Below are 24366 nucleotides of genomic sequence, written 5' to 3'. Positions count from 1 at the left end.
GCCTTGAACCCCTCCAGGGATGGGGCAGCCACAGCTTCTCTGGGCAACCTGGGCCAGGCTCTCACCACCCTCACAGCAAAGAACTTCTTCCTCACAGCTCATCTCCATCTCCCCTCTTTCAGTGTCAAACCCTTCCCCCTCCTCCTAGGGCTCCCCTCCCTCATCCAGAGTCCCTCCCCAGCTTTCCTGGAGCCCCTTGAGGGACTGGAAGGGGCTCCAAGGTCTCCGTGGAGCCTTCTCTTCTCCAGGCTGAACCCCCCCAACTCTCCAGCCTGTCCTCACAGCCCTCCCAGCATCTCCGTGGCCTCCTCCTTTCCACATGTGGAAATTCCCTGTTATATGCAAGTTCTTGCATTTAGGAAGTGTGGTGGTGAACAGCCAGAGCTGTGACAGCACCGCTAACTAGCCTACCATCAGTCTCATTAATTTTTGCTATTACCCTAAGAGCATCTCTTGCTGCTGAGATCTTTGGAGACCATTCACCATGTGCCTAGCTCCAGGTGGAAGATACTCTTGGCACGTCAGTCTGAGTTCCTAGAAAACAGTTAGATACTTCAGTCATCACAGATTTTTTTTTTTTTTTTTTCCTAGCTGAATATTTTTCAGAAAAGCTGAAATATCTTACAGATGTTCCTTTGTGAAGGAAAGTCTTGGACCCAGTCACTGAAGCTTCCCGAGTTTGCCTGGTGTCAGCAGTACAGGTTCTTCAATGCGATATTCTGCTGCATAATTTAAAAAAATATTATAAGTAGAAAGAGTGGGACAGTAATAAAATTCTTAAGATTATTTTGCGAGGAATTATTTGGTTTAACTCGTTGAAGGCCTTCATTTTGAGCTCTGTGGACTGGAAGGATCTTCACAAATCATCAGATGTAATCTCTTCTTGTTGTACCCGTGTAAATATTTCATAAGAAAGTCATGGTACATTTTGAGGTTTCTTTAGTCTCTGCCAGGTCAACCGGAAAGCTGTCCCAGAAATTCCTTTCTCTCTTGGTTAAACCTCTAAGATGATACAGCTTATGCATACTTTAATGTTGGCATGAGAATAATTTAAATAGATTTTTCACTTTCCCTGGGCTTCTCCTTTCCCTCGTCCCACAGGATGACCTTCTTTGTCTCCATTTTGCAGCTAAAAAACCCGAGTTCGGTGTTTCCTCCTGTGCATTAGGGCTTCTTTTTCCTTGGCTATCTTAATAGTCCTTGCCTACGTTTATTTGAGCTCAGAGAGCCGGCTGCCTTCCACACGATCCTGCCCACATGAAGGATTTATTGCACACCCATAGCTTTGGAGTGTGTTCTTACATCCTAGAGGCTGGAGCAGAGGATGGAAGGGCAGGACAGTAAACACGGCGTGTGGGCTCCCGTCGTCTCCTGCCGTTTGCCCAGGGTGGGTTCATCAGTGGGAGGCGGTTTGAAAACCATAACTCATTTCCTCTGTTTGCTCCAGTCAGGTCTCTAATCTCGCATCCATTAAGAGTTATCTCTGAATAATGAATGGGGAATCCATTAAGAAGGGGAAAGGGCAAGCATAGTACCTATTTAAAAAAAAAAAAAAAAAGGGGGAAGCACTCCAGGTTCTCTGCTTTTTCCCTCCCCACCTTTCTTTTGCCAGAAAAAGCACGGGAGGAGTTAACGAAGCAAGTCAGTTGTAGGCGCGTGGGATGTGACAAGCAATGAGTAACAACTAAGCATGGCCAATGCCAAATTGTGTAAAATCGATCTCAATTCCTAAAGTGACGGCTGCTGGCCTTGTCAGGAGGGGAGGAATCCCAGATGTCGTGTGGTTTGATATCTCTGGGGGAGCTTTTCTGATGCTGTGCTGCTGGCTATCAGCAAGTTGGGGTGAATGACTGGGGTGAAGATGCTGTCAAGTGGGTACAAAACTCGTGGCGAGAGAAGACAAACGATGCGTAAGAGTTCTGTTGAGATATTTTGCAGGAGCCTGTCCTGCATGAGAGGCAGTTTCATGAGAGGCAATGTTTTCCAGGAGTTTCATGAGAGGCAATGTTTTCTTTAATAGCTGAGATAAGGGAATAGAGGGTATGGTTATTGTCTTTAAGCTAAGCAGGAAACGATGAAGTTGCAGAGTAAAAATTGTATTGAGGACTGAATTGTAATTCAAGTTGCTTTTGACTGATTGGAGAAATGTCGTTGGAAAAAAAAAAAAAAGTCCTGTGAAATTCAGTAGAGAGAAATGCAAAGTTGTCGAGTGCAGTATAATCAGTGTAATCAATTATTCAAATGTCATAAAAATCTGCTTAATCATGAGGAAAGGGAGTGGGATGCATAAACAGACATGCCCAATGTTCTAGCAAATATTCCTGTGTGAGGAAGACGACTCCAGCTGGAGCAGTGTCCTGGGTTTTCCTTTGACACGGGCAAGTTGGAGCCAGTCCAGAGAGAGCAGTAGGTGAGGCTGCGTATTTTAGACCTTTGGCCAGTAAGTAAGATCTAAAGAACTTGAGGTGGCTTGAGAAGATTCAGAGAAGCTGCAAGAGCTGTGTTTGAGTGTGCAAAAAGTGGTTGTAGAAAGCAGGGAAATGAACTCCTCTACCTCTGAAATGTCAGACAAGGATTGATGGCCTTAATTTGCACTAAGGAAAGCCCCACCGTGCCATCAGGAGAGACTTCCAAATGGGGAAGAAAGGAGATGAGAGGGTGGGATTCAAGCCAGCAATCATCAGGTCTTCAGCAGAACATCAAGCACCTTTGAAGAACGATGTGGGTATCCCTCAGCGTTCCTAGAGCCAGGGACTGGACTCCATGGCCTCTGGAGGCTGCTGCCAGCGAGCCAGACCTCTGTGCTGCATGGCCTGGTAGAACATCTCTGAACAAAGCTGTGCTGGGGTTTGGGACCTGCCCCTATTCCTCCTCCTCTGCTCTTTGCCTTATTCCTGGGGTTTGTCAGCTCCTGGGAGGAGACAAAAATCTCGGGAGCAATCAGCCTTAAACCCCTCATCTGGGGTCTGAGCCAGACAGAGCCAAGGAGACTCTTGGAGAAGCAGCTTTGTAGAGCATTTCCCCTACATCTCAGGAGCTTTTCCTCCATGGCATCTTCAGATTTCGAGGCTTTTCATTTACTCCCTATTTGCCAACTGATCCTTGGCCAGACATCTGACGTGTGCTTAAACAAATTGATTTGGCAACTACAGTCAGCGTCTGTTGGGTCAACTGTAGGTGACGGGGCGGTGGGGAGAGCTGAGTTTTCCCAGGACTCGGTGCCTGGTGGTGCCCATGTCCTGCCAAGGCACTGGCTGTGACCTCTGGAGCAGTTGAGAGTTCAGCTCCAGTCCGTGATCTTTTCTGAGGTTACTGGTTTGTGAGCGAGGAAATGTGGGTCTGTGGGTCAGGGGGGAATGGCGTGTCCTTCTGAAGGCGGGTAGGGAAGGTTTAATCTTGATTTTGACCAGTTTAAATTGGGAGACACCTTTGATTCTACCTTGTTTGAATAGTGTCACTGAAAACTGTCTGTGAACATGTCACCTCTTGGGTTTATCTCCTCTCAAAGACACTAGAATACGCAGTTAACTCTTAATTCTCAACTTAATGGCATGTGAGTTTGTTTAACCAAATCTCACACATTGCATCAAAGATCTCAGAATTAGATGGGAAAGCACACACTGCCACTGATCTTGCGTGATCGATTTTCAGTAAATCGCCTACAGAAATCGATGTTTTAATGTTACAGTTACAGTACATCTTCTAGATTTACTTGTCATACACATTGGCCTAAAATTTCAGTAATATAAATATGTAAGATCATGTTAAAGCATGATTTCTATAAAACTGATCTGAAAACAAAATTCTTCACGGTTTTAAGTCCGAGTTCCAGCAAATGGTGAGTGGTTGTCGTCATGGCTGCTCTAGCAGCTGCTGAAATGGAAAGGGATGTTCTTGGCCATGGACGTGGCATTGAGTGGGCAGTTGGGTCAGATCACGGCTGGTCGCAGTTCCAGTCTCTCCTGGCCTCAGCAGTGGCACCGCTCATCAACCTGCATTGTGAGAACTTCCTACAGAAACTGGAGTACTGGGTCAGCAAGTGGCTTATTTTTACATTCCTTTGGGAAGAACTGGTCAGTAACAGGAGAGAGTGTCTGGGACAGTGGCGTTTCTGGGGTGGTTCAGATGCTCCCACTGCTGGAGCTCGCAGTCCTGTCGAAGTGTTGGTAGAGCATTTCTTGCTTCTGTTTCCATCCTGTTGGCTTCTGGGTTCCACCGAGGCTCAGAAGTCTGAGACACTTCCCTGAGAGATGAGACTTGGAAATAAAAGTTTCTCCTTTTTGGGTGCAAGTTTCAAGTTGTCAATAAAAAATACAAAGTTTAAAATGAACAAATTTCTACCATGACTTGATACTGGTTTGCCTATTGTGGTAAGATACCAGAAGACCTACTGCAACTTCCCACTTTGCCCTTCAACAGGTAGCTTCATCTTCTGCCCCCTCAGTTGGGTAAGCCCCGTTGAGCCAGCCCAGTCTCTTCTGTCTCTGTCATAGATGACTCTGAAATGTGGTTTTAAGAAAAAACAATCCCCTTTAAAGTAAAGTCCCAAAGAGAAACTTCAAACCCCAGGTCTCTGTACCCTTGGGGGCCTGGCCTAGTGAAACTTACCGTTTCTTCTCTGAGTGTTGAACTGCATCTGGGGGGGAGTGGACCCTCTTTGAAGGTTGGAGCATCTCCTACTGCTCTTTGAAAACATTGTGCATCCCTTGGCAGTGGTGCGACAGAGCACCTACTGGGCCACACACGCTTCTCTCATAGATAAACCATGCTGTCTCTTTCGAGCTTGCCTCTGATACCTCCTCTTGTCTGTTTTCTGCAGGGACACAGCGGGGCAGGAACGATTTCACACCATCACCACCTCCTACTACAGAGGTGCCATGGGGATCATGCTAGTATATGACATCACCAACGCCAAGAGCTTTGAAAACATCAGCAAGTGGCTCAGAAACATAGATGAGGTGAGTAACGCCTGTAAGATCCCAGAATTGAGCTGCTTGTGACCCGGGGAGCGTGTGATGAGTCCCACAGAGCACAGCTTCAGCTCCTACTCTGGCAGAACGCGTAAATGAGCACAAGGTGGTGTTCTGTGGTTGTCCTGTGTTTCCCCCTCGACTCTTTCCACAGCAATGGCATGAAGGATCACGACGCTACACAGGGGCTGGTGACTGAAATGTCACATTCATACATGAGCAAACTTGGTTTTTGTGCTGGAGAATACTTGGAGGTGAGGAATACACCTTGCAGGAACTGGGAGTTGTGGTTTTCAGGAGCTGCCACCACAAGGGGGTGTGTGGAGGAGCAGCACTCAGCCACGAGCTGTAGAGCAGCTACAGAATATGTCACTTCTGGTAGTAGCCTTTTTTATAAGGACAACTCTGTAAGTCCTCAAAGATAACTAAATGCGATCACCTCCCCTCCCTCCACATTGACCTCATGAAATATTAGCAGGTTTATCACGGCCGTTGCAGGTAGGGTGGCAAACTGCTGGGGTTGGGATTAGCGAACTGCTCGAACCTGCCTGATTTCTGTCCTTGTTAGAGGACAAAAGAGGACAAACAAGGCGCTTGGTAAAATTTCAGGCAAGATCAAGTGAAGCAGAAGAAGCTGATGTGGAAACATTCAGTGCCTGCATCCCCAAGAGTTCATTCTCCGGGAGTTCAGAGATGTTAGAGAGCAGCACAACTCTTACTTCTTGCTTTCGCTGTGCTGTGTCCAAATAGAAAAAATGTTTGGATTTTCCAGCTTCATTATTTTACTAGAAAGCGTGAAGATGGCCCTGTGGAACTGGGTGTCAGCAGATGGGTGGTCAGCGTTAAGGTTGGTGAAAGGTTATTACAGAGCAAAAATGGGATATTGGGACTTCGATTTCCCAGCAGGAGAAATGGGAAACTCTACTGTTCATGGAAAGATATGCATTTTGGTGGGTACAGAAGGGGGGAAGTAAGGGAGAGCAGGAAGAAACTTAGAGACGAGTTGAATGTAAACTTGAAGCCAAGGCCTTTAGATGCTGCTGTTGCTTTGTTTAAAAAAATGCAGTAGTATCCAGGAAGTTGTGGGATGGATGTCGTTCCTACCATTGTGTCCGAGAAGCGGGTGATTTTGCTGACCTCACGTTTCCAAATCTGCATCACACAAACCTCCGCTGCGGATTTCAGGCGCGCAGTGAGGGCTGCGTGGTTACTGCGGGTTTCCAAGGGACGTTGGACACCTTGGGAAGGTGGTTTTGTTACGGAAAAGGCTCACTATCGGGGCGCGTTTGCAGAAGTGACGGGTGGAGTCGTCCCCTGAGGTTCCAGTGCGGTGTTGAGGCTTCTCGCTAGAATGTGTGCGGGTGTTACCTGCTCGTGTAGAGGATTATTGCAGGCGATAGTTGTGAACGAAGTAACCAAGTGCTTTGGTTTTACAAGGAATTGGTCTTGCCAAGGATACTCTCTCGAGGAGGAGAATTTTCAGTAAGTGAGCCTGATTTGCTATTCTGTGCAAGGAGGTGCTTCTACACCTTGATTTAAGCCTTGATTTAGAAACAGCCAAGACACCTAGAGGTGTTACACCTTCCTCCTTGCTAAATCTGTAATTATTTGAAGTTCACACGTTCAGCAGAGGTGAGCTGTGCCGTGCGCTTTGGGCTGGGAGGAATTAGTTGAGTTGCTCAAGTGCAGGGTTTTGTGCTTTGAGGCTGGCTGTGTGTGAAAAGGCTGTTGCTGTGTGAGCAGTTCTGTGTGTGTGTGAAAAGTTAACGTTTTCAGAGTCTTGTTCTACACGATACCTTAATCTATGTTTGCTGTCTGGTTGCTCTTCCTCCTCGTGAGCTGAAGGAAACACGCTGGGGGTGGTTCTCCTGAGGGCTGTGAAATGGGCTATTACGGTAAGCAGGAGCAGTGGGTACGTGGATCTCTTACCGCTGCCGTTCTATTAATAAAGCTGCCCTAAAGTAGTGTTAAGACTGTTGGAGTGAAAGTAAATTCAGATTAGACTTTCCAAGAAGCTTCTCATGGTAGGTTTCAAAGTACTCAAGTTATCCACTTAAGTGATGCTCTGTGCTGTGGCTGCTGGAGCTTCCCTGCTAATCTGGTGGGTCTCTCTGGCGTGTTCTCTCCTTGCTGTGACGGGTATTGGCAGGGCGTCAGTGATGAACAGCCCAGGCTTTTCTGCTCACTTGGCGTTCCTTGAGAAAGCACCGGCACTCGCTTTTTGCCCTGCAGAGGTGATTCCTGGTGTCCTGCTTCTCTTTGGATCCTGAGCATTAGCGTGGTGCTCGCTTTGGCTTGCCCTGTTGTACGTGCCATGGGTATATAACCTGTGTGCCATCCTCAGCTTCTCTGTGAGTATTCAGCAGACAGAGCTAAGGCGCAAAGCTGACCTGGTCTCGCTCTGATAAGCACATTGGAGGAACGGGGTGATGCTAGAGAGCTGTAATTTCCCTTTGTTAGTGAACTTGGTAACTCCTCAAAAAAAAAAAAATTACCAGCAAAAGGGGTTTTTTACTAACTTCCTGGTTCTTTGGCTTTGCGGTGGTTGAAAGCATAGTTGCAATTGTTAAGGAGACTTATCTGTCTACAATAAAACTATGCAAAGGTCTGCTTAAACACCAAAAGAGTAGTAGTGTCAGCTGGAGCCACTCGAGTGCACAAAGCTTGATTATTGGCAGCTGGAGACGTGGGGTGGTTCTTGTCCTGTGGTGTTTTGTGGCATCATTTCTGTAAGAAGCATCTGGGCTGCAGAACAGCACTTGGCCTTTTTCAGAAAGGAAGACTTCATCTTTAAACTACAGAAATAAAAAGGAAGGAGGAGAATTAACTGGCGCTGGGGTGGCCGTAGAGCTCTGTCAAACCCGTGGCTGTTGTCTCCTTCCACTTCCAGGCTCTATGAGCAGTTTTGTCTAAAGGCACTGATTCCTAGTGGTCTTTGCTAGGACTCGGGAAAGCGCAGGACACCAAGAGCTGTAAGCGTTAGCCTGGACTTCAAACTGTGTCTGGAAACACGAAAGTGAAATAGATCTTTACTGGGATCTTGTCTCGTTTCAGCATGCCAATGAAGACGTGGAGAGGATGCTGTTAGGAAACAAGTGTGACATGGAAGATAAAAGAGTCGTCCCTAAAGCAAAAGGCGAACAGGTAAGTGTCGGGCAAAAACTGGCTTATCAGTGTAAGCACATCATTGCCAAGACCTCCTGCCATCTCCAGGTGGCTGAGATGCCACAGGGGGACGTGCCAGGGAACACCAGGATTTGCTGATGGTCTGTAAGTCTGGGGAGCGTTTTCTCAGAAGTTGCCATGAACGGAACAAGTTCAGCTGCAGTTCCTGCTTTCTTTGATAACTAACATTTTTCAGGCATCCTTGAAGGTACTTCTCACGCGACAGGCTTGTATGGTCTCTGCCGTCTTCTGTTCAGACACCGACTCGTGATTTAATACACTTTAATTGCTGTTTCTGAATCATTACGTTCCGAATCTCCCTTTGTGACCCTTTAGCTAGTACTTGTGGTACCCGCTATAGCTGGAAGGATATTAGGTGTTTATAAATGCCGCTAATCCCGAAGGTACAGCGGCACCAATGGAATAACTTGACAGTAATGCTAACCACCTTCTTTCTTTCTCTTTTTGGTTTAGATTGCTAGGGAGCATGGTATTAGGTTTTTCGAAACTAGTGCAAAAGCAAATATAAACATTGAGAAGGCATTCCTCACGTTAGCAGAAGACATTCTTCGAAAGGTGGGTGCTTACAGGGTTTGTTTGAAAAAAAAAAAAAAAAAATCCTAAAATTTCGACTCCTCTTGCTTTTGATGTTCACCTGAATTGTTGCAGCCTTTGCCTTTGGTGTGTGAAGACAAACGAGTCACTGAAGGAGGGCTGATGTGCATCTGAAGCTGTTAAAGCTTGTTTGAAGTTCCGTTATTGTATCTAGAGTGGGTGGTATTCATCAGAGAGCCAAGGAACGTAAACTTGTAACTGTTTGGCCCTTAAACATCTGGTTGTGAGCGCTTGGAGTTAAAATATTTCATTTGGTGTGGAAGAGAATTGTCCTTTCCCTGCCACAGTCTCCATCGATACACAGCACTGTCTAAAGGCTCCAAAGGTGGGAAGAGTTTAGATGTGGCTGACAGAACAGATGAACGGGATCTGTCACTTCTACCCTGTTTCCAGTGACGAGCCCTCTCAGCCTCCCTCTTTCGGTGGAGGTTTTGTTGGAAGGTTGTATCTCAACCGAGAGAAGAACGTGGATCACCAGTTCTTCTGCTGCTTGGCCGCCCCGCCTGACTCGTACAGCGTGCCCAGAGCTTGGAGATACTGCTGTTCTTGCATCCCTGAGTAGACAATCCATCACCTTCCCACAGCTGCCACTGGTTTGTTGAGGATTGAGCTGGGCTGGCTTCGTGGGTGGCTCCAGGACTGGTTCCAGTTAGCTGATGTGCTCCCATAGCCAAGGACTTGCTGGACCCAGTAACCCCCGTGCTGGCACATTCCTGCTTAGGGCCAGGCCGTGCCTCTCCACCTCTGGATGCTCCATGGAGCTTGAGGGACGTGGGTTGGCCAACCATAGCATGTGTGATCTGCTCCTAAACCTGTGTGGTTTGTCTGTGCCCCGGTTTAGCGGTAGAGACCACCCCGTATCGAGACCCCTTTCACCACCGCTTCTTCTGAACGCGATTGGTGGTGTCATCCCAGTTAATTGGTTAGAAATTCAGTGCAAGGTCAACGCTGAATATTTTCACAACCCTTCCGAGTACACATCTGCTCAACGACGCCTGCTTCGCTGCTGCAGTTCCGACTTGTTTCTTAACCAGTGTTTGACAAGCTTTGTGTGAGAAACTGGGTGAAAATCCAGTTTTTAGCCTCCATAAACAGGAGCTCAGGGGAGCGAGTCTCACTGACTCTTCTGACCTTGAGATTTTTATTTTGGGCCTCGGTGTATTTATCTGAAGAACGAGGTGGGGGGGTGCTCTGGTGAGGCTGTGCCAAAGAGAATAAGGAAAGGAATTTAGAGACTAAACTGCAGAATTCTGGAGAGTGTTTAGGTCGGTTTCTAAACAGCTGAAAGTGGATGTTCCTGTCTGATCAAAGCCACTCCGCTGGGGTTTCCGCTCCGGTCTGACCGAGGTTACGTCCCCTGGCGCAGAGGAGCCCGTTCTGTCCGCTCTCCTGGTCAGCTGGAAGGCGGATGCTTTGGAACAACCCCTCTTTATCCCTAAATTGCTCTGTGGGTTTTGAAGGTCATTAGTTCACCTAATTTAACTCCAGCTTGTGTTCGTTGCAGGCTGTGACCCACTCGCTCCACCAAAGCCCCACTGTCGGCTCCAGGAACAGGATCTAGAGATAGTTTGAGTTTACTTTGGGGTGGTCCAAGCCAAGAAGCTGGGGTTTTCCCAGCTTTCCGGTTGTTGTTTGTTTAAAACAAAAAACCCAACCATAAATTGGTTTTGCAGCCTCTTGCTGGAGGGGGAGGAGAGTTCCCTGCGTTTCTGGGGAGCTCTTTGCCCGTAGCTTATTCATAATATTTTTGGATGATGGAGTCTTTCTTGTAAGCCGCTGTCTCTTCAGCTCTGCATACTTTATTTTGGGATGTCTGGGGAGCCCTCTGACTCGTTGTTTTTCCCTTGTTTCCTTGCAGACCCCTGTAAAAGAGCCCAACAGTGAAAATGTAGATATCAGCAGTGGAGGTGGGGTGACAGGCTGGAAGAGCAAGTGTTGCTGAACCTTCTCCTCTATCACCAATCGCCATCCACCGCCCCTTTTTTCTCTCGCTGCAAAACAAACCACTCTGCCCGTTTTTAACCTTAAACCGATGTTTTGTTCCTCATCTTAATGAGCTCCCGTCTCCCTTTGTTCTCCCGGTTAGGACAGCTTGCCTACTCTCATTTTCTCCACAACATGTATAGGAAAATCATCTCCCTCACTTCATTTTATTATTTTTTTTTCATGTACCTGCTCAACTTACCACAACGTTTTGGTTGTATTATAGTCCCGTTCCTCCTGACATTAAAACATATAGCAATCATATTCAACTCTATTCTGCAAATTGTATAAGAATAAAAGTTAGAATTAACAATTTATTTTGTACAACAGTGGAATTTTCTGTCATGGATAATGTGCTTGAGTCACCATATTCTCTAGATGCATCAGCAAAAGAGCCAGGAGAGCACTCATTTTCGCCTCGAGTCTGTGAATGGGGTTGATTTTGTCCTGTGCCTTATGTGGAAAGGAACTTTAGTTTTCTTTTCTTTTTTTTTTTTTTTTTTTAAATTTTTAAAATTTCTTTTCTTCTGGTGGAAGCATGTGCAGGAGACATACCATCCATACTTGACCATTTTTAAAATTACTGAACTGTTTTTGTGATTGCTTTCTGTAACCGTTGGTGTAATGCATCGAGGACAAAGGGTGGTGCAAAAAAAAAAAACAAAAACAAAAACAAAAAAACAAGAAAAAAAAAAAAAAGAATGCCATTTAATCTGCTGTGTCTCCTTTTGGGTGATCTGGCCATTGGGAACTCTTCCTGCTGCCGTTTTTTTCTTTCCCCTCACTCGCAGCTCTTTCCTTTCGCCTGCATGCTGCTTTTATTTGCATTTCTTCATGGTGTGATGTGTTAATTAAAAGGATGGCAACCCGGTCGGTTTGCCAAAAAAAGAAAAAAAAAGAAAAAAAAAAAAAAAGACTTAATACAAAGCACTGATTTAGCTTTCAAGGTTAAAAAAATAAAAATAATCCTGTTGAGGATACCTTTACTAATTTCCCTCTAGGCGATGTCCGTTCACTAGTATCTCTCCTCTCTCCTCCCGCGTAGCCCTTGGGTTTTATGCTATGGAAGAGTAATTTGCATGCACTAGTTCTCTATGGAGGGTGATGTGGTTGTCTACTTTATGTGTATGAATATAACATGCGACCCCCCCGATTCCCCCCCCCCCCCCGCCCTCCCCAACTGACAGCCGGGACCCTGGGCTTCTCGCTTCCCTCTCTCGCCCCCCCCCCCGAGCCGCTGGGTCGCCTGGCGAAAGGCTGAGCCACGCGTAGAATTTGCAAAAAAAAAACCAACAACCCCACCACAACAAAGTGGGCAGTTTAATTTATTACCTCCCGGAAAACTTGCCATTTCCCAGTTAAAAGCCGAGTCCTTGGCCCTCGGCTGGGTCCGGCCGGGGCCGGGGGGGGTCCCAGCGGGGCTGCCCAGCCGCCCTGGGCTCACCCTGCTTTCCCCCCACTGCCGCCACCCACCCCTGGCTTTTGCTTTTTTTCCCTTTTTTTCGGTCGTTTGTGGGAGGCGGGGGGCTGGGGGCTCCCCGTCCCCCCCGAACCGGGCGGCAGGCTGCGGGAGCGCCTTCCCTCGCCTCGCCTTTAGAACACCCCGGAGGAGACGGCCGGGGACAAACCCGGGTTTATTTAAATAGACTCTTCTTCCTCCCCCCAGACCTCACCTTCCTCTTCAGCCTGTGCCGAGCTGGCCCCGGGACACCCTTCAGGCGGTGGGTGCCGCTGATTTCGGGGTATGACAGGGCGCTGTTTTTAACATGGAACTCCCGGTTTTGAGCGGCTTCGACCTGCCCGAGGGGTCTCCCCCCTTTCCCTCTGTTTCGGGGGTTTTGCTCTGGGTGGGTGTTAACCCTTCCCGGCCCAGTGGCTCTGGGGGTCGGGCAGGACGCCGGCACCGGGGCCGTCCCTTGGCTTAAACCTGCACTTTGTAACCTTAGCAAAAAAGGGAAAAAATGGAGAAATATACATCAAGGGTTGGTTTTGTCAGTTTTTGGTTTTGTTTTTGGTTTTTTTTTTTTGTATAATCCTTATTTTAAGCCTTTTATTTGCTTCCAGGGGCTCGGCTCCCTCTGTGTAAACCCCTCGGGATCCCTCCTAGTCGCTGTGTTTTCCTTGCGAGCCAAGAGGTAGAGAAGGGGCCGCTCGCTGGTCCCGCTCGCTCCCGCCCCAATTCCCTCCTCTCCCTGCCGAGTTAATAAACTGAACTGTTCCCAGCCCGTCTGCTGCTGTTCCTGTCCGAAAAACAATGCCCCAAAGCCGCGAGTTTTGAGGCGCGGGGCTTGGCGTTGTGTTGTGTTGTGGAGGGCAAGGCCCGGCCGAGGAGGAGCGAGCGGCAGAAGCCGATGGGGATGCTGAAAGGAAAAAAAAAAAAAAATTAAAAATAATAATAATGATGATGATGATGATGGAGGAATTTACATAACTTTATTTCTGGCGGTATCTAAACTTCCTGCTAGCTCGCAAACTAACTGCTTGTGGAACCTCTACTTGGAAGACCCCCCCCCCCCTTCCCCCTGCCCGGGTGTGAGATCCAGCCTAGAGAAGGAGGCGAGGGCAGCGCCCCCCCCCCCCCCCCCGCCCCGGGGAGGCTCGGCAAAAGCCATCACTGCATTCGATTGGCCGCGATAAACCCCCCCGAAAAGGAAAACCGACCCTTGCGGCCGGGTCTCCCCTCGGCCTGCGTTGACCCCCCCGGGGAGCTGCTGGTGCCGGGGCCGTGCGGGGCGGGGGGGGGACGCGGCGCTTCCCCCTCGGGCGGTGGGAAGAGCAGCGGCAGCGCGAGGGCCTCGGGTTCACCCCCACCCCGGCGATTTTTTACTTAATCTTTTAATATTTTTGCTACTCCACTCTGGCTTTTTATTTAAAAACACATTCTTTTGTACCACTTACTGTATCAAATTGTATAAAAGATCACTGTCCCATTCTTGGTCGTACCAAGAGCGAATAAAAGCTTTTATAAACTTGCATTGGTTGCTTCCTCCGGCCCCCCTTAAATTCCCTCGGGGGGGTCCCGCCGGGACCCGGGCAGCGGGCGCGGGGCTCTGCTTCGGCCGCAGACCGGCTCCTCCCGCGGCTTTGCCGTAGAAAAGGCTGCTCTTTCCCGAGGGCGGGAGGGACCGAGCCCCACGGGTGGGTCCCAGCGTGGAGCCCCCCCGGGTGGGGGTCCCCGGGCTCCTTGGAGGCTCCCTTTGGAGATGCATTTAGGGAAAGCGGCGGTTCCAGCCCTTCCCTCTCCATCCCGAATTACGGGTGGGTTTTCCAGCCACCCCCGCCTTCATTTCTGCCCTTTCCCCCCTTCCCCCCCCCCCCCCCCGCCTCGCCCCCAGCACCATCCCTTCGCCCTCCCCTCTCCCCGAGCTCTCCTGTGTCCCCCCCCCCGGGGTCTCCCGCAGCCTTTGGGGCCCTCGACCCCCGGAGAAGCTCGGCGGGGGGGGTGTGTGTCTGTCCCCATCCCGGTGGCGGGGGCCGGCAGAGAGGGGGGGGGACGCGCTTCTCCTCCTCCTCCCCTCCCGCTGCCGGTCCCCGGGAGAGGGTGGGTGGGTTTGTGCTTTTTGTGCTGTTTTCGCTCATAAAAGCTGCCGCCGAGGCTGCGCCTGTGTCGCGGCCCCCGGGTCCCCCTCGCAGTGTGGGGGTGGACGGACACACACCAGCCCCCCTGGACCCTCCCCGTCCCCGGGGGCTCCTCGGCGTGTGGCGGTGGGGAGGGGGGGGTTTGTCACCTCGGCTCGGCCTCCGGCCCCGCGGCGGGGATGGGGGGGGGGGGGGGGTCGTGCGAGGGGAGCCCGGGGGGGGGACTCGGGGTCCCAACAGAGACATTCCATGGGGGACACCGTCTGGGAGTTCTCGGGGTCCCGCTTGTCGGTGTCATCCCTGGAAGAGGCTTTTCCCGTCCTCCTGCCGCTGTCACCCCTGCTCCGTCCCCGTCCCTGCTCCATCCCTGATCCTGCTCCTTTCCTATTCCTGCTCCATCCATGTCCCTCCTCCTTTCCCATCCCTTCTTTCCCATCCCTGCTTCTTCCCACCCCTTCTCCTTTCCCATCCCTGCTCCTTTCTGGCAAGTTTTTTGCGTCCCCCAACCCCGCAGGACCCCGCTGCTGCCCCGATGTCACCTTTGGGTGCCCCCCCGGCTACCCCTCCGCCCCCCCCCGCGCCGAGTCAGGTCCTCGAGGAGGGGTCGGGGTCCCCAGCACCCATCGCCGAGGGGCTCCGGCGGCAGCTCCCCTACTTTGCCTGGAGGGGTCCGGGGGGGTGTCCTCCGCTGGTGGATCGGGGCGCGGGGCATCTTCGGGGTCCCCGGTAGCCCCGTGCCCCCCCCCGCAGCCCTCCCCAACGTCTTCCAGCCCTGGTGTCCCCGTGGGAGAGCCCCGGCTCCGTCCCACCGTCCCCCCGCCCTGCGCAGCCCCCGCTGCGGGGGAAGCCGGGCTCCGAGTGGCCCCGAGCCCCCTTCCCTCGGCGGCCAAAGGGACCCGAGGCCCCCCCGGTACCCCCGGGGCGGCGGGGCTGAGCCCCCCGTTATCCCCAAAGGGACCCGGGATCGCCGGGCTGAGCCCCCCGGTACCCCCGGGGAAACGGCCGTTCTTCCGGACGGCGAACCCCACCCCCGGGGGCAGCGCTTCCCACCCCCGGGAGCAGCCCCCGCCGCGGGGGTTCCCCGCCGGGGTGATGCCCGGCCGAAGCGGGGGTCCCCGCCCGCCGCCTCCCCCCGCCCCCGCCGCGGGGGGGGTCCCGCCTGCCGGGGCGGGCGGGCAGGAGGGGCCGGGGGCGGGCGGGGGGCGGCTCCCGGCTGCCCCGCTCCCCGCCGCCCCCCCGCCCGCCCCCGGCCCCGGCCCGGCGGCGGCGATGGAGCCCGGCGCGGCCGCCCCCCCCCGCGGCCCGGGGCCGGCCTGAGCCGCGATGCGATGGAGAAGCTGGCGGCGGGGCTGGCCCGGCTCCGCTGGAGCCCCGCGGCGCTGCCCCTCGACGCCATCGTCAGCCAGTGCCGGCTGCCCACCCTCGTCTGCCTCGGGCAGGGTGAGCCGGGGGGGACCGGGGGGGCCGGGGAGGGGGAAGGCTGGGGGGGGAGGGAGGGAGGGATGAAGTACACAAGGGGAGACGAAGGCTGGAGGGACGAGGAGGAGGAGGGAGGAAGGCTGGAGGGACCAGGAGGAGGGAAGGAGGGAGGACGGAGTGATGGGGAGGAGGAGGAGGAGGAGGGAGGAAGACTGGAGGGACCAGGAGGAGGGAGACTGGAGTGATGGGGAGGAGAAGGAGGGAGAGAGGAAGGCTGGAGGGAGGAGGAAGAGGAGGGAGGAAGGCTGAAGGGGTGAGGAGGAGGGAGGAAGGCTAGAGTGATGGGGAGGAGGGAGAGAGCAAGGCTGGAAGGGTGAGGAGGAGGAGGGAGGAAGGCTGGAGGGGTGAGGAGGAGGAGGGAGGGAGGCTGGAGGGTCCAGGCGGAGGGAGAGAGGCTGGAATGATGGGGAGGAGGGAGGGAGGAAGGCTGGGATGATGGGGAGGAGGGAGGGAGGAAGGCTGGGATGATGGGGAGGAGGGAGGGAGGAAGGCTGGGATGATGGGGAGGAGGGCAGAAGGCCGGAGGGCCAGGTGAGACACATCCTGGAGGGCCGGGCATTGACTCCCACCCGGGTCCCTGTGGCTCCTGCCCCGGGTCTGATGTGCCGCCTGGGCCAGCACCCCTGGGGGCGGGGGGTGCGGGGCAATGGCTGCCCCCAGCCACGGGGCCGGGTGCTGGTTGCCCTCATCACCCTTTCTGGGGGACACACTGGAGGCACCAGACTGGCAGGGGCTTGGAGACACTATGTCCCCTTGCCACCCCCCCCCCACCCCCCACCCCCCCCTCCCAGGATGCAGCCTGGCTGCGGGGTGGTGGGGGTGCCTGGCTGTGACCCCCACGCACAGGCCGGGTGGGGAGCAGGGGGGTGCGAGTGGGGTGCACTGAGGGATGCACAGACGTGGAGCACCCCAGAGCAGGTGGGGATTTGCTCCAGAGCAGGATCCATCCCCTCCAGGACAGGATCCATCCCCTCTAGAGCTGGGTGCTCCCTTCTGGAGTAGGATCCGTACCCTCTACAGCAGGATCTGTCCCCTCCGGAGCAGGATCCATCCCTCTGGAGCAGGGTGCCCCCCTCCAGAGCAGGATCCGTCCCCTCCAGGACAGGATCCATCCCTCTGGAGCAGGATCTGTCCCTCCAGAGCAGGATCCATCCCCTCCAGAGCTGGATGCTGCCCTCTGGAGCTGGGTGCTCCCCTCCATAATAGGGTTCCCCCTCCAGAGCAGGATCAACCCCCCCAGAGCTGGGTATTCCCCTCTGGAATAGGGTTCCTTCCCCAGATCTGTCCCTCCAGAGCAGGATCCATCCCCTCCAGAGCTGGGTGCTCCCCTCTGGAGCAGGATCAATCCCTCCGGAGCAGGATCCATCCCTCTGGAGCAGGGTGCTCCCCTCCAGAGCAGGATTCATCCCCTCCAGAGCTGGATATTCCCCTCAGGAATAGGGTTCCCCCCCGAGATCCATCCCCTCCGGAGCAGGGTCCATCCCCCCGGGAGCAGGGTGGGTGCCGGGGCCGTGCCGGGGTGGGGGCCGGGGGGTGCCGGGGCGGTGGGGGCCCCTGTGCCGGCCTCAGCTCAATAAACTTCTTGTTTGCGGCGGCTGCAGCTTTTCAGGGGGGACAAAGAAATTGTTTCCCGGGCAACTGGCGGCTCTTGGCAGCGGGCACCTGCTCATCCCGCCCTCCCGCTGTCCCTCTGTCCGCCCGGCTCCCCGACGGCCACCCCTGGGTGTCCCCGGGGAGGGTGAGGGGGTGTCCTGGGGGGGGTGGTGGGGGTAGTGGTGACAGCCCCGTCCCCCCGCAGGCGAGCGCGTGGAGGGGGTGAGCGCCCAGGACGTGCTGCTGGTCCACTCCTGCCGGCAGTGGACGACGGTGACGGCCCACAGCCTGGAGGAGGGACACTACGTCATCGGCCCCAAAATCGACATCCCGCTCCAGTACCCAGGTGGGGGCGCGGGGGGCGAGGACAAGGGTGTCCCCTGGGACATCAGGGTTTGGGATCTTTTCCCCCTGCCTCTGGCGGCTGAACTGGGGGTGATCCAGTATGGCCCAGTCTAGAGGAGGAGGAGATGCTCTGGTTCGGGGGGTGCTCTCTGCCCCTCCCGCCCAGCACAAAGCTGGGGGGCTCCGGGGGGGAGGGGCTGGCAGGGATGGGGGGGAGGGGGGATGGGGATGAGGATGAGGGATGGGAATGGAAGAGGGATGGGGATGGGATGGGGATCAGGATGGGGGTGGGATGGGATGGGGATTGGGATGGGATGGGATGGGGATTGGAATGGGGGTGGGGATTGGGATGGGGGTGGGGATGGGGAAGGGTTGGAATGGAGACAGGGTCATGTATGGGATGGGGAAGGGACAGGATAGTGATGGAGAAGGGACAAGGATGGGATGGGGACAGGGACAAGGATAGGACGTGGATGGGGAAAGGATGGGATGGGGATAGGGATGAGGATGGGATGGAATGGGGACAGGGACTGGAATGGGGATAGGGATGGGAAGGGGTCAGGGACAGGATAGGGACAGAGACAAAGATGGGATGGAGACAAGGATGGGATGGGGACAAGAACAAGGATGGGATGGGGAGAGGGAATGTCATGGGGACAGAGACAGGGACAGGGATGGGGATGGGACAGGGACAGGGATAGGGACAAGGACGGGCCCAGGGCTGGGGCTGGCGACGCAGACGAAGGTGCTGAGATGCCGGTGGCTGCCGTAGCCAGAGCCTTAATGACCCCTCTAAGTGCTCGCCACGGCGGTAATGAGTCCTGCTGATAAATAAATCATGGGAAATGGAGCGGGGGAGGGGTTAATCGCCCGTCCCCGGGGGGGGGGCGGTGAGAAAGGAGGGGGCCGGGCAGTGAGTTAACCGGCTTTGGGGGGCTCGGCCATGCTGGAGCCGGGGCGTGGGGCTGCTCCTGGCTCCAGCCTCAGCCCATTCCCGTGTCCCCGGTGCCGTTGGCGTGGGTGCCTCCAGGGATTAATATTCCCCTCAGGTCCGTCCCCGCCGATGCCAATGGTGACAGTTTCATTGCCAGCCACAGCCCCCCCGGCTCCCCGCTCCTGCCCCTGCCACTGTCCCTGCTGCTGAGCCACCCCGTCCCCTCCCAGGGTCCCCTCCCTGGTGGCTCTCCTGCCTGAGGTGTGGGGCGGAGGGGGTTGTGGGTCCTACCAGGGACCGGGTTTTGGGGGGACAATAGGGGTTCCCAGTGATTTTGGCTGCTCCAGGCGGGTTCCTCCATCTATGGGGCATTTCTGGGGTGGTCCCGGCAGCTCCTGGGGGTGCCAGAGCGGCATTGCCGAGACACCCCACCTTCCCAGGGCTCTGTGCTTTGTCCCACCCAAAAGCCCCCCTTTGATGCTGCATGTGTGGGGGATGGGGATGCTCTGGTGTCCCCTTGCAGCACTTGGACACGCTGGGTGAAGCCCACAGAGATACCCCCGAAAATGTGATGGGGACCCCAGACCAGTCTTGAGGGTGGCTGGCCCTCCCCACCCCCAAAGGGCTGTGCTGGCCCCGAGGTGGGTCACAGCAGGTCCCTGTGGCCAATCCCCGGAGATGGGCTCCTCTCACCACCCTGGATCCCACACAGGGAAGTTCAAGCTGCTGGACCAGGACCGGGACATCCGCGAGCCTGTGCAGTACTTCAACAGCGTGGAGGAGGTGGCCAGCATCTTCCCAGACCGCGTCTTCGTCATGGAGGCCATCACCTTCAGCGTGAAGGTCTGTATGGGGACAGCAGGGGACAGTAGTGGGACAGCAGGTGAATGTCAGGGAGTGGTGGTGAGGCAGCAGGGGGTGGTGGTGGGACATCAGGTTGTGGTGGTGAGAGTCAGGGGATGGTGGGACATCAGAAGAGGACAGAGGGTCACCAGGGGATGGTGGTGGGATGTCAGGTGATGGTGATGGGACATCAGGAGTAGGTTATAGTGCACCAGGAGTAGTGGTAGAACGCCAGGGTATGGTGGTGGGACATTGAGGTCAGAGGTGGGCCACCAAGAGAGAACAGTGGGACAGCAAGGGATGGTAGTGGGACATCAGGGATAGTGGTGGAACACCAGAGTATGGTGGTGGGACATTGGGGTCAGTGGTGGGCCACTAGGAGAGACCAGTGGGACAGCAGGGGATGGTGGTGGAACACCAGGGGTTGGTGGTGGGACACCAGGGGCTGGTGGTGGCACATTAGAGGATGGTGGTGGGATGCCAGGTGACAGTGCCATGATGGGGCTGTCCGGGGTGTCTATGTGTGTGTGTCAGGTGGTGTCGGGGGAGTTCAGCGAGGACAGCGAGGTCTACAACTTCACCCTGCACGCCGGGGACGAGCTGACGCTGATGGGCCAAGCCGAGATCCTCTGCGCCAAGACGGTGAAGGAGAAGTCGCGCTTCAACACCATCCTGCGGAAGCTGGGGAAGGCGGCGGGGCCGGCGGCGGGGGCCCGGCAGGTGAAGGGCAAGATGCCCTGCCTCATCTGCATGAACCACCGCACCAACGAGAGCCTCAGCCTCCCCTTCCAGTGCAAGGGCCGCTTCAGCACCCGCAGCCCCCTGGAGCTGCGGCTGCAGGAGGGCGAGCACACCATCCGCAGCATCATCGAGAAGGTGCGGCTGCCCGTCAACGTGGCCGTCCCCAGCCGCCCGGCCCGCAACCCTTACGACCTGCACGCCATCCGCGAGGGCCACTGCTACAAGCTGGTCAGCATCATCTCCAAGACGGTGGTCCTCTGCTGCATCCTCCGCCGGGACGAGCTGGTGCCTTTCCATTTCCTCCTCCTGACCGACATGCCCCGCTTCCAGCTGCCCGAGGGGCTGCTGGCCGGGGACCCCCAGCTGGAGAAGCTGCTGCGGGACAGCGCGGCGTATTGCCACGACCGCTTCAACCCCGACGAGTACTCGCGGGCCGTGCGGGAGGCCAAGCCGGACTTTTCGGAGGAATGCGCCAGCCCCCGGCGCCTGCGGCTCTGCCTGCCCCCCTGCGCCCGCGAGGAGCTCAGCCAGCCCCTCCAGCGCCTCTCCCTCTGCCCCTGCGGCACCGGGGCACCCCGGGAACCCGCCGCCCGCTGCCAGGGACCGCGGGGAGTCCTGGGGGGCACCCCCCGCCCGCCACTGCCCGACTTCCCCGACCCCGAGCGGGAATACATGACGCCCGACTGGGCCGAGCCCGAGTTCAGGACTCAGGAGCCGCTGGAGATCCCCTACGAGGAGCTGTGGAGCAATCCCGAGGGATGCTGCGAGGCGGGCAGCGGCACCGGCCGTCAGGACCTCCTCTCCTTGGGGGCCGTCACCCCGCTGGGCTCCCCGCGTCGCCCTGGCGTGCCCGGGGACGAGCCCCGCGGGGACACCCCGCCTCCTGTGCCACCCAAGTCGGAGGCGGTAAGAGCCACACGGTCCTGTCCCCGGGGATGGGGAATGACATCCCGGGGGTCCCACCTGCTGCCCTGGCTGGGGGCGATGCATTGGGGTAGCCGGGGGGTGACCCCCAACATGGATGTGGGCAGCTTGGGGCCACGCTGTCAGCCCCACAGCATGGGCAGCCTGACCCCCACCCTGGGTGCTGTGGGGCTCCGGGCTGGGACCCCCTGTCCCTTGGCTCTGGTGGGGGGTGTGTGTGTGGGGGGGGTGTGTCCCTCCCCAGCTCTGTACGGTCACCCAAATCCTCCGGGCTCCCCAACACCACAGGGTCCCCCAGCTCCCCATCACCAGGAGGTACCCAAATCCTCAGGACAACCCTGTACCATGGGGGTCCCCAGGGCTCTCTGCACCATGGGGTACCCAAATCCTTTGGGCTTCCCAGCACCATGGGGGTACCCAAATCCTCTGGGCTCCCCTGCATTGTGACTTTTGGGGTCCCCAGGGCTCCCCCGCACCATGGGGTACCCAAATTTCTGGGGGTCTCCGTTGGTACCCAAAGCTTTGTGGCTCGACTGGGTCTGGCTGCCCCCTGAGCCCCCCCATCGCCCCCTCCAGCTGTGGGGTCCTGAGGGCAGATTCCATGGCACCAGGGGCCTGACAGAGCTCCCCCCCCTCCCAGGTGAAGGAGGAGTGCCGGCTGCTGAATGCCCCCCCCGTGCCACCCCGGGGCAGCCGCCCCCCAGCACCCTGCAGCCCCCCGGCACCCCTGCACTGCCCGAAGCTGGCGCCCGCTCCCTCGCCCAGCCCCAGCCTCTCCTACTACTCCTCGGGGATCCATGACGGGTGAGTGGCTCTGCTGGGATGAGGGTGGGTGGGCTGACACCCCCCCCCCCGGGTAGGATGTTCCTGCAGCCATGGGGTGATGGTGGATGAGAAGTTCAACACGAGCCGGCAACCTGCGCTGGCAGCCCAGAAACCCCCCCGCACCCTGGGCTGCATCCCCAGCAGCGTGGCCAGCAGGGAGAGGGGGGGGATTCTGCCCCTCTGCTCCGCTCTGGGGAGACCCCCCCCCAGTGCTGCCTCCAGCTCTGGGGCCACCAACATCAGAGGGACATGGACCTGTTGGAGTGGGGCCAGAGGAGGCCACGGAGATGCTGGGAGGGCTGGAGCCCCTCTGCTGGGAGGACAGGCTGAGAGAGTTGGGGGGGTTCAGCCTGGAGAAGAGAAGGCTGCGGGGAGACCTTGGAGCCCCTTCCAGTCCCTCAAGGGGCTCCAGGAAAGCTGGGGAGGGACTCTGGATGAGGGAGGGGAGCTCTAGGAGGAGGGGGAAGGGTTTGACACTGAAAGAGGGGAGATGGAGATGAGATGTGGGGAAGAAGTTCTTTGCTGTGAGGGTGGTGAGAGCCTGGCCCAGGTTGCCCAGAGAAGCTGTGGCTGCCCCATCCCTGGAGGGGTTCAAGGGCAGGTTGGAGGGGGCTTGGAGCAACCTGGTGTGGTGGGAGGTGTCCCTGCCCAGGACAGGGGGTGGCACTTGGGGGGGCTTTAAGGTCCCTTTCCACCCAAACCATTCCACGACTCCATGTCCCCTTCCTCCGGCAGGTCGGTCCCACGGAGCGGCAGTGGCTCGCCCTCGCCCGACGCCTACTCCCTCTACTGCTACCCCTGCACCTGGGGGGACTGCAAAGCTGGGGATGCCCCCGGCCGCCCGCTGCCCCCCACTGCCCAGCCAGCCCCCTCCTCCTGGTCGGACCCCTGGGCGTACATGGAGGCGGGTGCCGGGGGGGGCAGCGGCTGCTCGACCCCTCTTCCCGCATCCGAGCCCCCCCTGAAGCCCTACCGCAGCTGCCCCCGCCTCAAGCCCCCCCAGAAACGCTTTGCCCCCTTTGGGGCGCTCAACCCCTTCGCTGGCCCGGCCGAATGGCCAGAGAGCCCGGAGTGGCCCAAGCCGCCTTCGGCCCCATCCGCCCCCTCCTCCTCCTCCTCGCCGGAGCCCTTCGCCCCCCTGGAGGAGCCAGCACCCCCCCCTCGGCCCCCCAAGGGCTTCGAGGGGGACAGCATCGTCATCCGTGGGGCGGCCCCGCTCTCACCCGCCGTCCTGCGTGGGGCCGAGGGCGGCCTCACCCGCCTCTACCTGGCCCAGGGGGTCATCGAGGTGCCCCCGGGGTCGCGGGGTGAGGGGGTGGCCCCCCCGGCCGCCCCCCGCCCCAGCGGGGACGGCTCTCCCTGGCTGCCCCCCGCCGACCTCTCGGCCCTCTCGCTGGAGGAGGTCTCCAAGTGCCTGCGCTTCATCGGCCTCTCGGAGGACGTGGTCAGCTTCTTCGCCCGCGAGCGCATCGACGGCAGCATCTTCGTCCAGCTCAGCGAGGAGATCCTGGCCGACGACTTCCGCCTCACCAAGCTCCAGGTCAAGAAGATCATGCAGTTCATCAAGGGCTGGCGCCCCAAAATCTAGCCCCGCGCCGGGGACCCTTCCCCCCCTTCTCTGGACCGTTGGGGGTCTCCTCAGCCGCCTGCACCACGGCTCTGGCTCTCCCCGCTCCTGTCCTCTGTGGGGTTTCCTCCTCCCCGGCAGCTCGGCCCCATCGCCCAGCCCTCCCTTCCTTTCCCGTTTAACACTGGACGGTAATTTTGGCCCAAAGGGGCTGGAAAATACTGGAGTTTGCATTGAACTGGTTTAACTTAATCCTTGTGGATTAGCGTAATAAATGTACGGGAGAAAAATGAGCCACCGGAGAAGCCCCTTGCTCAGGGAGGAGAGGGAAAGGGGCTTTTGGTGGGGATGGAGGCTCCAGGGGTCACTTCCATCCTCACTCCCCCTTCCCAAGAGGTGGGAAAGGACCCGTGTCCTCCATGCAAGGGAAAGGAGAGCACGGAGATGCTGGGAGGGCTGGAGCCCCTCTGCTGGGAGGACAGGCTGAGAGAGTTGGGGGGGTTCAGCCTGGAGAAGAGAAGGCTCCGCGGAGACCTTGGAGCCCCTTCCAGTCCCTCAAGGGGCTCCAGGAAAGCTGCCTGCACCCCAGGGTGACAACAGGGCCCTGGAAGGAAGCTCCCCTGCCCAGAGCTTGAGGGGGCCACAGGAGAGTCTGGGACCAGACCTCCCCAGCCCCAACTACAGCTCCTCGTCCATGGAGAGGGAGCAGGGCTGCTCCACAGCTCACACCCCACAAGGGCAGCTCCTGCCCAGCCCTCTGGGTTCTGGGGGCTGCTGCATCCCTCCAGGGTGGGCTGAAGGCT

General features: G+C 56.7%; 2 protein-coding genes across 2 annotated transcripts in view; both read left to right on the top strand.

The window, feature by feature from the left end:
• Positions 1 to 13701, top strand: part of RAB10 (RAB10, member RAS oncogene family) — a 41836-nt gene extending 28135 nt beyond the window's left edge. Inside the window, exons 3-6 of the mRNA XM_074153988.1 lie at positions 4820 to 4958; positions 8025 to 8114; positions 8610 to 8711; positions 10609 to 13701. Of these exons, the coding sequence (XP_074010089.1) occupies positions 4820 to 4958; positions 8025 to 8114; positions 8610 to 8711; positions 10609 to 10692 (415 nt within the window). The 3' untranslated portion in view covers positions 10693 to 13701. The remainder of the gene's footprint in view (positions 1 to 4819; positions 4959 to 8024; positions 8115 to 8609; positions 8712 to 10608) is intronic.
• Positions 13702 to 15640: 1939 nt separating this feature from the next.
• Positions 15641 to 23584, top strand: GAREM2 (GRB2 associated regulator of MAPK1 subtype 2). The gene is made up of 6 exons (XM_074153969.1): positions 15641 to 15752; positions 17590 to 17730; positions 19376 to 19506; positions 20041 to 21153; positions 21812 to 21975; positions 22732 to 23584. The coding sequence occupies exons 1-6, from the start codon at positions 15641 to 15643 to the stop codon at positions 23582 to 23584; spliced, it is 2514 nt and encodes an 837-aa protein (XP_074010070.1).
• Positions 23585 to 24366: the final 782 nt, after the last annotated feature.

The sequence above is a fragment of the Numenius arquata genome, chromosome 9 (assembly GCF_964106895.1).
Source record: "Numenius arquata chromosome 9, bNumArq3.hap1.1, whole genome shotgun sequence".
In the NCBI taxonomy this organism is placed as follows: Eukaryota; Metazoa; Chordata; class Aves; order Charadriiformes; family Scolopacidae; genus Numenius; species Numenius arquata.
This window is presented reverse-complemented; position numbering and strand designations above follow the sequence as displayed.

Excerpts from the sequence above, each read along its gene's own strand:
- GAREM2 (XM_074153969.1), top strand. The coding sequence starts at position 15,641 with ATGGAGAAGCTGGCGGCGGGGCTGGCCCGGCTCCGCTGGAGCCCCGCG. Across the intron at positions 17,731-19,375 it reads CATCCCGCTCCAGTACCCAG|GGAAGTTCAAGCTGCTGGAC; the intron begins GTGGGGGCGCGG and ends GATCCCACACAG. Across the intron at positions 21,154-21,811 it reads TGCCACCCAAGTCGGAGGCG|GTGAAGGAGGAGTGCCGGCT; the intron begins GTAAGAGCCACA and ends CCCCCCTCCCAG.